The 13502-nt window shown below is 41.7% G+C and overlaps 1 protein-coding gene across 1 annotated transcript in view; it reads left to right on the top strand.

The window, feature by feature from the left end:
• Positions 1-13502, top strand: part of LOC126267202 (ras-related protein Rab-24-like) — a 40018-nt gene that overhangs the window by 26028 nt on the left and 488 nt on the right. Inside the window, exon 4 of the mRNA XM_049972172.1 lies at positions 9397-9544. Coding sequence (XP_049828129.1) covers positions 9397-9544 — 148 coding nt within the window. The remainder of the gene's footprint in view (positions 1-9396; positions 9545-13502) is intronic.

The following is a 13502-nucleotide window of genomic DNA, read 5'->3' as shown; positions in this document are numbered from 1 at the left end:
ATTCACTGGGCGTGTCGTGTGTAGTAGTCATCTTACATAAAAATGATCCTACCAACATATCAACACTGTGGAAGAGTTGGAATGATGTTGGTGCACAGAAAACTCTCATAGCTTGTACCAGTGATGATACAGGTAACAGGACCCACACGGCTCACCTCCTAGAAAAAATACAGCCCTGCAATAAACAATGCCCACAGTGTGCACCACAGTCACCATTTTCAGAATGAAATGGTACTGGTTGCTATGGTGTCTATTTCCTGTTGCCCATATTTTGCAAGTCTGCATGTTGACTTGTTCTTGGAGATGGACATTAGCATCTATCCACAGAATTGTCCATTGCAATTCATTGACCGCTTCCAAATGAGGAAGAAGTTCCAGAGCAAATGTTTGTCATCTAGAATGAGATTTTCACACTGCAGCAGTGTGTGCGCTGATATGAAACTCCCTTGCAGATTAAAACTGTGTACCGGACCGGGTCTCGCAGAAGAGCTTCTATGAAGTTTGGAAGATAGGAGATAAGGTACTGGCAGAACTGAAGCTGTGAGGATGGGTTGAGAGTCTTGCTGGGGTAGCTCAGATGGTAGAATGTCTTGCTGGCAGGTTAGCAGAAAGCAACTCCAGAACAATGGTGATTTGTACAGATAACAATGCAGGATGTTTCATAGGATTTTATGCATTGTGCTCACACATGACACTCTACAACAAATTAATAAAATGTTTAAAAACTTTACAGTAGCTTGAAGTAAACATAAGGGCTCTTCTAACTTCAGCTTTTATCACTTACAGATGTATCATTAGGCTTGGGATCTTGTGTAAAGAAACCCACCCATGGTTTTTGTTCCACAGCTATTAGGCATTGCTCCTGTGGCAATGGGGATGCTATAATCCATTCATCATAAGAACAAACCTGATGTAAACACACAAACATGATGATTGATCAGAAGCCATAGCACACCTACAGTTATGCTCTTGGAAGTAGGTCCTACTTATGTATTAGATATATTATTAAGAAGTTGTGTTAAATGGAACTTTAAGGTATTTAAATGTATTAACAGCCATCTACTTTTTTTCTTGATCATGCTTTAGCTACGTAGGTGTTATTTCAAACATTGTGTACAGTCACAGCCTCTGAAGCATTGTGCTCTGATTGTCACATTGTTAATGTGCAGTTTGAAAATGGCTGAGGGTGCTTTCTGGTCTGTAGTAAAACATGCACGTGGAACACAGTTGAAAAGTGCCAAGAAATATGCTGTTCTTGATGTTTTTCATAAATTTACAGAGATTATCAGCTTTGAAGTTTTCCCAGTGATGTGTATATTGCGGTTGATACAAAAACCCACTGCGAACGTGTAGCACATTTGGTAGCATAATGGAATGTGAACTAAATGCAGTTATCCGTGTGTTGGTTCAGATCTCCCCGGTGACTGTAAGTAATACCTGCAGTGGCTTCAATATTTAACTATACAGTGAAATCCTTCAATACTCTCTTACGTTACTTACAAAATATGCAGAAAAATTACCATGTGGTTAAGTCAGGAATTTTCATAATTCTTGTTTTTAATTACAGTAGTATGTTAGCTAAAAATAAAATGTTGTGGTTTTCGTCTAGTCAGCTGAGTGTATTGTGGAAGATTTGCGGTGTATTATTTCTTTCTGCTGAAAAATTGACATTCGAAGCTGTATTGCTCCTCTGCTTGTGTCTGTTTGTGTGAACTGTAGCTGGCCACGTCACTGCAGGCTAGCTATACCAGCTAACCACCCAGTGCTGTCAAGTTCAATGTGCCAGTAAAGCTGTTATCCCGTATTATCGCTGTTGTCCCGTATTATCGCTAAGTTGATGTGCGTGTAACACACAGCACAAAACATACCCTTATTATTGTACTTGACACTACTCGAGACAGCTTGGCTGCAGTCCCACGTGAAAAGGAAATCTAATGAGGTTCCAGCAAATGCGGAAGAATACATAGTGCAATGTTTGCATCAGGTTTATTCGTATGATGAACAGATTATTGTTTTCTCACTTCGAAAGAAACTAGCAATGGTTAAGCCACCAGGGACCACAGCAAAAAATTATAGTTTTTCATCACTGTACTACTGTTCCATATAAAGCACAAACTATCTGTAAGCAAAATATGCTGTACTTTAAAACCATAATCAAACTATCACATCAGCAGCATTGATAAAAATAGTCATTCACAAAACTGTCTATAACTTGAGCTGCTAAAATTCAGGCACACTGCTGTGAAATTCACTAAAATTTACAATGTGACCGTGTAAAACACGGGCAGTTCATATGCCGTGTGTTGCACCTGTTAATTAACCATTTTACTGCTGTGATGTGAAGTACCTGGATAACGTACAGTTAACTATTGAAGTTTATAATGTGTATGTGCGGATGGATATATGTGTGTGTGTGTGTGTGTGTGTGTGCGCGCGAGTGTACACCTGTCCTTTTTTTCCCCTAAGGGAAGTCTTTCCGCTCCCGGGATTGGAATGACTCCTTACCCTCTCCCTTAAAACCCACATCCTTTCATTTTTCCCTCTCCCTCCCTCTTTCCTGACGAAGCAACTGCCAGTTGCGAAAGCTCGTAATTCTGTGTGTGTGTTTGTGTGTTTTGTTCATGTGCCTGTCTGCCGGCGCTTTCCCGCTTGGTAAGTCTTGGAATCTTTGTTTTTAATATAGAAGTTTATAATCAGTTAGATTCTGTTTTTCTAGCAGAAAAACGGACTGCAATATATCTTGAGGTGAGAAGACAGCCCTTTTGTTAAGTTTGAATTCTTCTTACTGTTTTACTTCGTAGGTATCAGGACTTCAGATATTACATTCCCCAGGTAGTACTTAAGTTTCAGAACATAATTGTCATATTTAATTTGGGTACCAGCAAAATAAGGGTGCATTTTCAATGCTCCTCCACCTTCTCATTTAAAAACCAAATCTAGTTTCTTGGGTGGTTTAGAGCATGATCATTATAATAAAAACAGTTGGAGAGTTTTCAAGAAGCTTTTTTTTTTCTAAAAGTGGGCAAAAATAAATTTGTAAACTACAGAAAAGTAGTAGGAGAAGGAAATTTCATGTTCTGAGACCTATGATTCGTAAGTTGTTATGTGCAAAGTTGGAAGTTTATTCTGCAGTTACAAAAAGCTAAATTTCATTTATTCAAGCATCTATTTTTTGGCAGACTTTGCTGCAACTTATCCATGTGAAAGTTTCACAGCAAATCTTTATCTTCTCACTTAAGAGAGCCCAAAAAGTTGTAAAACAAGCCTAATTATATTTCTTGCAAGAAAATATTGTTGGAGAAATTATCTCTCAAAGTTGGTGAGAATTCAGTGGAGTGCATTTCATAGCTGCAGCATTAAGTCAAATAAATAACTATCTCTGCAAGTATCACAGTGGTGAAAGTAAAACTTTACCAATCTTCACAGAAATGTGTGTGAATGCTCACGCGCAATTTCAGCAAAAGCTGTGCTGATCATGTGGGAGCTTTATCCATAATTAGAGCACTTGGCATGGAATGGACTGAGTGTATAATATAGAAGTGACTCCCTTTATTATCAGTGATATTATCAGTGAGAGGAGATTAGCACAAATCAGAATTTGTTAATCTAGCCTGTAATGAAGCAGTCATCAGGCATATAGGTACCAGTCAATTTTAAATAGTAACAGGAAGAAACTGTCACTGCCGGTTGATTTTGTAAATAAACTTAACAATAAACATTCATATACCTGTAGAGTGATGCGGCAAATTTGCTGAGGTCAGGGTTTGAACACAGGTCCCACTTTCACTAGACAGATGTGTATAACCTGTGTGCCACCCTGGCAGAGTGGCTTCATACAACTGCACATGCTACCTAGCACGCTTCCCTCCTCAGTCCAAATTCCCATTCACGCCTCAGCCCATTGCCCACTTTGAATCCCGACCTTACTACAAATTTTCATTCATAACTTCAGTCTGCATACATATGTCATAGACATTTGGGACTTGAAAATGTCTCTGGAACCATATAGTTTCATTTGAATTAATATTTGATGATAATCTAATCACTTTTTTTTGTCAGTCCACCATTGGAATGCAATACCACAACTGAGCATGTGATGTATCCATGAAGTCGTAGTTAGGTTTCCAGAGGTATGTGCCAGTAGACATAGATGCAGGTTATGCAATTCTCATAAATCAAGGGTTGATGGTTTGTGAGCACACAGCCAGTACACAGTAGCTTCCCAGATGTGTGCTATTAGATTCAGATCAAGCAAATATTGTGAGAGACATTTCAGCGCAAGTTCACTGTCATGATTGTCAAATGACTGTAGCATAATTATGGCCTTGACACAGATAGTTATCTGGCTGCTAGATGTCATCACTGTCAGGGAAGACATTGAGCTTGAAGGGATGCAGGTGGTCCATAGTAATTTTTATGTAGCTCACAGATGGCATTGTGCCTTTTAGAAAATTACAGCAAATGGCTTGGAAACTTGGGTGAATATCCCCTATAGCATAATACCATACCCACCAGCCTGCCTTTGTGGCACTGTGACAAGTGTATCTGGGCACGACAGTTGACCTGGTGTAACAAGAAATGTGGCCCATCTGACCAGGCAGTACATTTCCATTGATCCACATTCCAATTTAGGTTTACACACACACACACACACACACACACACACACACACACACACCACAGGGAGGGGGAGGAATAGCAGGGCAGGAGTTTGGGACAGTACTGCTGCTAGTGGGAGCATGCAGTGACAAGGTGGAGAGAGGCTAGGCCAGCTAGGTGCTGTCAGGAAGTTAGATGGAGGGTAGGGGTAGCAGAAAATGAGAAGTAAAAACACTTGGTGTGTTCATGGAATAGATCGTTGTGTAGTGCTAGAGAGGGAACAGGGGAAGGAGATAGACGGGTAAGGACAATGACAAACAAAGGAGGGTTAAGAGTGTTCCCACCTGTACAATTCAGAAAAGCTAGTGTAGGTGGGAAGGGGATAGATGGCACTGGCTGTGAAGCAGTCATTGAAATGAAGAATGTCGTGTTGGATGTTCTGCTCAGCAACAGGATGGTCCAGTGGTTTTTTGGCCACAGTTTTAGTGGCTTTCATGCAGACTCACAGCTTCTTGGGTATCATCCCCAGGTAGACTGCAGCACAGTGATTGCAGCTTAGGTTATGGCTCACATGACTGGTTTCACAGGTAGCCGTGCCTTTAATGGGATAGGTAATGTTTGTGATGGGACTGGAGTGGGTGGTGGTGGTGGTGGTGGGAGGATATATGGGACAGGTCTTGCATTTAGGTCTAATAAAAGAATGAGGTCTGAGGCGAAGGGGGGTTGGGAGCATGGGATGTGTAGGGATGGACAAGGATATCGTGTAGGTTTGGTTGGCGGTGGAATACCAATGGGGGGGGAGGATAGTGGGTAGGACATCTCTAATTACAGGGCACAAGTAGTAGTCGTAAACCTGACGGAGGATGTAATTCAGTTGCTCCTGTCCTGGATGGTACTGAGTCACAATGGGAATGCTTCTCTATGGTCGGACAGTGTGACTCTGGGAGGTGGTGGGTGACTGGAAAGAGCAGGCACAGGAGATTTGTTTTTGTACAAGGTTGGGAGGATAATTAGAATCTTTAAAGGCATCAGTGAGACTGTCGGTGTATTTTGAGAGGGACCGCACATCACTGCAGATGCAGCAACAACCACGGTTGGATAGACTGTATGGAAGGGACTTCTTGGTATGGAATGGGTGGCAGCTGGTTGAAGTGGAGGTATTGCTGGTGGTTCTAGGTGTGATATGGATAGAGCTCCTGGTGTAGCCATCTTTAAGGTGGGGGTAAATATCTGGGAAGGTAGTATGGTGGGTTGAATAGCACCAGGTGAAGCGAATGGGGAGAAGGTGTTGAGGTTCTGGAGGAATGTGGATATGGTGTCATTGCCCTCAGTTGAGATCATGGAGATGTCATCAGTGAATCTGAACCAGGTGAGGGTTCAGGATTCTGGATGTTTCAGGAGGATTCCTCTAGATGGCCCATCAGTGGGTTTGAATGGGACTGTCCATACTAGTGCCCATAGCTGTACCCTGGATTTGTTTGTAATTAATGCCTTCAAAGGAGAAATAATTGTAGGTGAGGACATAGTTGTTTGTGGCAACTAGGAAGGAGCTTGTTGATTTGGAATTAGTCGGGTTTTGGAAAAGGTAGTGTTCAATAGTGGTAAGGCCATGGGCATTAGGGATGTTAGTGTAAATGTTGGTGGTGTTAATAGCGACAAGCAGGGCACTGAGTGGTGAAGGAACAGGAACTGTGGAGTCAGTGGAGGAAATTGTTGGTATCTTTTATATAGGAGGGTAGGTTTTGTCTATTATACTGAAGGTGTTGGTCTAAGAACAGAGATTTTCAGTGGGGCATAGTAATCAGCCACAATGAGGTGTCCTGGGTGATTGGGTTTATAAGGGAGTGTAGGGAGTGGTAAGGTTGAGGAGAGGTGGACTGTGGATTGAGATTCTGGGGTGGGCCTAATGATTTGAGGAGAGACTGGCAATTATGCTGGCAGGATCCTTCTGCCAAGTAATCTTTGCAGTTAAAGACAATAGGGGTGTAGCCTTTGTCAGCATATAGGATTCTAAGGGTAGGATCAGTTTTAGGTGGTGGATTGCAGTTATTTCTGTGGGTGTAAGATTAGTTTGCATGTTACGGGTTTGGGGAATGATGATGAAGTGAGATTAGAAGTAAAGAAATTCTGTTAACAGGGGTTGTTTTGAGGGCAGTGTAGGTAGATCACAGTTGGATGGAGTTGTCAACTGAGTTAGGCAGGGTTCAACATTGGTTTCTGGTTAAGTCTGATTATTAGTTAGTGGCGAAAGTGTTTCTGCTATACGGACTGGGAGGAAAGATGGTCTTTACCAATCCTAAATGATGGGATTAAGAGTGGGGCAAAAAGTGGCGCCTTTAAAAGTACCAATATTTCTGTGGGGCTAAGGCTTTTGGAGCAAAGGTTCTTAACTGTGTTTTTGATGCTGTGTGGTGGTGGGAGTGAGTTTTGGAGGGTGAGGGTTAACCATGCAGAAAGAACCTCAATCCACTGTCTAAACTCTGATTCTGACATGATCTTTACATGCTGACAAAGGCTACGTCATTGTTTTGAACCACAAGTCCTTTCTCGCCAAAAGGACTCCACCAGCCATAGATTCATCCTCCCACAAAACCTGCCACAGTGACCCCATTCCAGAAATCCAGCAGGATCTCTAGTCTCTCCTCAAATCCTTAGACCAACACCGACCTCTCCCCAGAGTTCATCTGTCTATTCACTCCTATCACTCCCTGTGCTCCAACCTCCTACGTGCTTCCTAAAGTCTATAAACCTAACTGCCCAGGACACCACATTGTGATTGGTTACTATGCCACCACTGAGGGGAATCTCTCATCCCATAGACAAACTCCTTTCATCTGTTACCTGGAATCAACCCTCGTATATAAAACATACCAATCATATGCTGCACACTCCAGTTCCTGTTCCTTTACCACACAGTGCCCTGCTCATCACTATTGATGCCGCCTCCCTTTACACTAACATCCCTAATGCCCTTGACCTTACAGCTATTGAACAGTACTTTTCCCAACACCCAATGGATTCAAACTAACCACCTCCTTTTCTAGTAAACATGAACAACTATACCTCACCACAGTTACTTCTCCTTTGAAGGTATTACCTACAAACAAATCCAGGATACAGCTATTGGGACCCATATGGCACCACCTATTCATGGGCCATCTAGATGAATCCTTCCTAAATATACAGAATCCTAAACCCCTCACTTGATTTAGATTCATTGACATCTTTGTGATCTGGCTGTAAGGTGAGGAAACCTTATCCACATTCTTCCAGAACCTGAACAACTTCTCCCCATTTGCTTCATCTTGTCTGGCTAAACCCAACAAGCCACCTTCCTTGATGTTTACCTCCATCTCAGAGATGGCTGCATCAGTAGCTCTTCCATATTGGACCTAAAAACTAATAGCAATACCTCCACTTCGACAATGCTACTCATTCCATACCAAGAAGTCCTTTCCAGACAGCCTAGTCACCCATGGCAATCGCATCTGCAGTGACAAGGAAGCAGTCACTCTCAAAATACACAAAGGATCTCACTGAGGTCTTTACAGACTGTAGTTACCCCCCCCCCCCCTCCTCCCGACCTTATCTTTCCAGTTACCCACCACCTCAGTCCCACTGTCCATCCAAGGAGGAGATCTCCCATCTTCACTCAGTAGCAACCAGAATTGGAGCAAATTAATTAAATTCCGTACCAGGGTTTCGGCTAAATCTCGTCGGGCCCTGAGATGAGAAATGTTCTGCCTGCTATACTGCCCACCTCTCCCACAGTGGTATTCTGCAGCGTTCCAAACCTACACGATATCCATGTCCATCCCTACACATCCCTTGCTCCCAACCCCCTTGCCTCCTGGCTCATATTGCTGTAGTAGCCCTAAATGCAAGACCTGTCCCATACATCCTCACACTGCCACCCACTCCAGTCCAGTCACAAACATCACCTATCAAAGGCAGGCCTATCTGTGAAACCAATCATGTGATCTACAAGCTAAGCTGCAAACACTATGATGCATTCTACATGGGCATGGCAACCAACAAGCTGTCAATCTGCATGATTGGCTGCCGACAAACTGTGGCAAAAAAACTTGACCACCCTGAGGCTGAGAATGATGCTCAACACTGTTCTTTATTTCAATAACTGCTTCACAGCCTGTGCCATGTGGATCCTTCCCTCCAACACAAGCTTTTTGAATTGTACAGTTGGGGAACTCTCCCTATGTTCCTGTAACCGTCCTGGCCACAGCCTTCGTTAGTCATTGTCCTTACCCATCTAGCCCCTGCCCTGTTTCCATTTGAGGACTGTGCAGCCTTTTTTCCACCAGCACACAGTCTTTCTCCTTTACCCCCCACCCCCACCCTCTCTTCGCATCCTCCATCTACCTCCTGGCTGCTCTCTCTCTCTCTCTCTCTCTCTCTCTCTCTCTCTCTCTCTCTCTCTCTCTGTGTGTGTGTGTGTGTGTGTGTGTGTGTGTGTGTGTGTGTGTGTGTGTGTGTGTGTTCAATGAAGGACTTGACTCAGCATCTCTGCTATATTGCTATATAGTGAGTATCATATATATATATATATATATATATATATATATATATATATAAGATTCCAAGACTTACCGGTGCTTTCCCGCTTGGTAAGTCTTGGAATCTTTGTTTTTAATATATTTTTCCCATGTGGAAGTTTCTTTCTATATATATAATGTAAGCAGTCATTCACTCCTAAAATGCAGAGATTTTCCTCTTTGTTGCTGTTGATCTAAATTACTTTCGTCATTTTATGTATATATATTTTTTATGTTTGCTTAGGACTGCAAAGTATATTTGTGTGGTACCAAATATGACACCGTTTCGGAAGGCACACCCCGACAAGTTGAAATCGGGATGGCTGAAAAATATGCAGAGGGCCTGCAAGCAAATTTTATAGAAACATCAAGCAAAACTGGGTATAATGTTGGTATGTAATATTAGTGGTGTACTTGGGAATTATGAAATTTATGATTAATACTCATCATAAGTCATGTTTCCCCACATAAAAAGTTCATTCTGTCCTGTTTGCCCCTTGTAGGTGGATTTTTGTATGGCTTGTGCTTTTGTTTGTTTAAAAGTCTTATTACAAATGGTCACACTGTTTTTCTGTACTGATCCAAAAAGCATTAGAATTAATCAGTAAGTAAATAAAATCAGCCAGACCTATATATCTTTTTTGTAGAGAAACTATTTATTCCTACACTCATATAAAGGGTGCATTTAAGAAAATTCCAACATACTGTAAACAGGGAAACAGAAATAATGTGTAAACTGAACAATTCATATGTTGTTCGGTTATTGAATTTTTGCCAAGTACAAACATAGATGGAATCTGTTTTGGAATAATTTTGACAAAAGAAATTATTCGGAACCAGAAGGTAGGTAGTATATTCACTAACTAAACAGTGTGAAATTCATAGACGCCTCACTGATTTTGTTAGGGAATTTTGAAATGGTATCAATACTTACATTGCCACCTTGATCAGTGTGTGACATGATTGAAGATAACATTGAAGTACAAATATCAATAAGAAGTTTAGCATCACTCCAGTTTCCAGAACTCCTGAAGACAGACGTTGACTGTGGATATTGTATCACAGACATTGTCCCTTTGACTGTTCAGAGATGTCACTAAACGTTCCCAAAGATGTAAGCAACCATGCATGAGCAGGGGGGGGGGGGGGGGGTGATGGAGGGTGTAAACTGGTCAACTTCCTAGGGTGGCAATATTCATGGAAAATTATTCCTAAAATTTAAATCTCCCTCTCACGAGGAAAAATTAGTTCATGCAAAATACATAAGTGTGTTATGTAGTGTCATTTACTCTTGATATTATTAGCAAAGATAAGAAATAGCTCAATATACTAGTACTGGAGTTTATTAGTTCTTGGTTTTTTGATTGATGATTGCTACAAAGTAGTTAAAATGGTGTTAATTAATTCCAATGAAAATATTCGTGTATATTTTTTCATCTTCATAAACAAGACATATTTCCTGAAATTTTCATAGTGTTTGTTGCTAGAATAGTAAAGTGTAGCAGATGCTCTCTATATGATTTTCATACAGACGACTGAATATAGTTTGCGTTAGTTGGTTAAATGAAGTGGCAACTGACTTACGTAATTTCTGCTTTGTCATTAATGGATGCTACTTAGCGGTATTTTGATAATCACTGAAGAAAGTTGTAGGAAGAAAGCAACTAAGTGGAACTCAGTGCTAATCTTGGGCAGAAGAAAAAGAGAAAGTTTCACACTTTGATGTTTTAATAAAATCTTCAAAGAATTCTTATAGAGAAGAAATGCACTAAAGTGAAATTGTAGAAGACAAGGAAGAAGCACTTATCCCGAATAAGCCCGAAGATGAACGAGCACTTCCAAGCAAACTTAGTTTTATTTTTTGCCCCCCCCCCCCCCCCCCCCACCACCACCACCACCACCACCACCACAATATCTGAAAGAGCTGGCAAGTAATGAAATTGTGGAGAGATTTAGTGTATTTGAAGAGTCAGGGAAATCAATCATATCCCAGTGTATTTTGTGCCTTTCTGTACTCAGTATTAGAGAATAAGCCATTATTGCATACAAACCAAAAAGACTGGTATGACATTCCAGTTTCATTTACCATCATCAGTCTCAGATGTTTATATGAATAAATGTGTGTTCAAGTCAATAAATAAATTGCAAAAGAGGATAGAGGCAATAATAAAGTAACTTGCTGAAATTTATTCCACTCTTCTACATATGCACCCTGTACATTTAGACTCTCTACCATCTCTTTACATGTTATTGATAACCAGAAGTAAAGAAGTCTTTTGGTTGCAGTTACAGCCAATGTGTGTGTAACCTTTTCAGCTGTACCACACTTTCAAAATGATAGAAACCCAAATTATGTATGTTTTAGGAACCTGAATAGATGAGTCACTGGATGCTAAGTTGGAACAGTAGGATGGATGTTCAAAGTACTTCTAATGAAGTGTTTGTAACAACTACCACATTTGCTTCACTATAAGGGCAGGCATTGTCATCAAGAACAATAACTCCCTTTGTTAGGTGGCTAGGTCACTTGTAGCGAATGGCCTGTCGGAGTTCCCAGTGTTGCAGTACAACGCACCTTCAGTCTCACCATGTGGCTGAAATTTCATCTGTATGACCCATTGGATGTCCCAAACTGCGATGAACACAGCCCTGTTGTCTGATGGAATGTTTCCATTCCACAGACAGTTGTTCAGTTTTGGTTGAAAGTTGTGAACATCACCCACCCTCTATAAATTCATATCTCGAAGCCCTCTACTTCCTTAGAGTTCCAAGTAAGGTGCTGCAAAGGCAGAAAAATCCTGTTCATGCAGTCAACATTCAGGGCACCCAGTTAATGGATCTTGCATTGCTTGTGCACAGTGTTAAATGGTTTCATGTGAACAGCCTACAGCTGTTATGTGAAGTCATAATGATACGTTCCATATACCTTTTGTGGTTTCAGTTGTCACTGCCACAAGATGGCTATGACACTCTCGATCTGATAGTTTCCCTTTCCCTGCTAAACTCCTATATCGTCTGAACACTGTTTTCCATGATAAACAGTAGTCACCATACGTGGGATGCATTTTGATGGACATTCTTCTGGCTCACAAATACCACACAACCGAACTCTATACTGCTCATGTACACTTGAGCTTTGTACTGACTGTCACATGATGTCCCACATCATCCTATGACAAGCATACCATATGCTATTAATTATTCACAAACCTATATACATAACTTAAAACATGGTATAAGGTAAATTGATATTTGCAATGTTGTGACTTACCCTTGTAACAATATGACTGTAGTTCACTTTGTGATAGCTGAAGAGTGCAGTTGTACTTGGAGTGAGGGAGGGTGTTGAGTGAGTAGTGGTAAAATGCCAGTTGCCACAATGGAAATGTTTTTGACGGTAAAGAACATACTGTTCCAATTCAGTACTCAATTTACACAGTTGAGTGGGGCAAATAAACCTTATTCCATTGTCCCTGGCTGACACTTAGGCAATGGCTTCAGCACTGGGTTCTGCATAGGTGCCTTGTGATGCAGACAGAAAGCCTGTGGCACGCCAGTGGTGTCCAGAGGCCATAGCCATGACATCAGTGCCATCCAATTTCTCTTGGCGGCATGGAATCATGGTGGTCCCTTGGCTTAGCACATATGTGCTGCAGTGGTGCCTGGAGACCTGGAGATAGCAGTGTGTGGGCTTCAGCTGCTGCCCACTTAGGAATCAGTGGCTGGCACAGAGGCATTAAGTCCCACGTTAAGCTCAGAGCTGGAGGCAGCAAGGACGGATGGAAGGTTGGCGAGGCAGTGGCACTAAGTCCATTAGGAACTTTGTGCTGGTGGTGCAGGTGCAGCCCAGTCATGCTGCTGGTGATGCCCATTTGTCTCGCTACCTGGTGTGGCCCTTGGTGGCATGGTGATGCTGCTGAACTTTGGTGACGACAGAATGCTTCTGCCTCCAAATCAAAATGTATTTATACCACTCTGAAGTGCATTTGCTTTGCTAAAACCTGACCCTAAGTCATCTTACCCACAAGAAGACACATCCCTTGGTGTGATGCCATTGACCTGCCTACTGTGGCTATTACTGCTGTGTGGTGCAGTTTTCTGCTGAGTTCGGCGAGACCCGTCTTGCAGTCGCCTTATGTGTATGTTATTCTGACCCATGTTGGCTACTGGCCTGCCCCCGCTAATGCAATGTTTCCCTGCAGCTTTCTCACATCTTATGATTTTTTATCCAAAAACTGGGTAGTGGTATTACATAGCCTTAATTATACTTCCCATGTTGCTATGCAATGCTTTCTGAGTTTTTATTTATGTTGAGTAATCTATCCTCGTTCGTAAATTGTTCCCCACAAA

The sequence above is a fragment of the Schistocerca gregaria genome, chromosome 4 (assembly GCF_023897955.1).
Source record: "Schistocerca gregaria isolate iqSchGreg1 chromosome 4, iqSchGreg1.2, whole genome shotgun sequence".
NCBI classification, from domain to species: Eukaryota; Metazoa; Arthropoda; class Insecta; order Orthoptera; family Acrididae; genus Schistocerca; species Schistocerca gregaria.
Note: the sequence above shows the minus strand (reverse complement) of the source record. Positions and strands in the feature narration are given on the sequence as shown.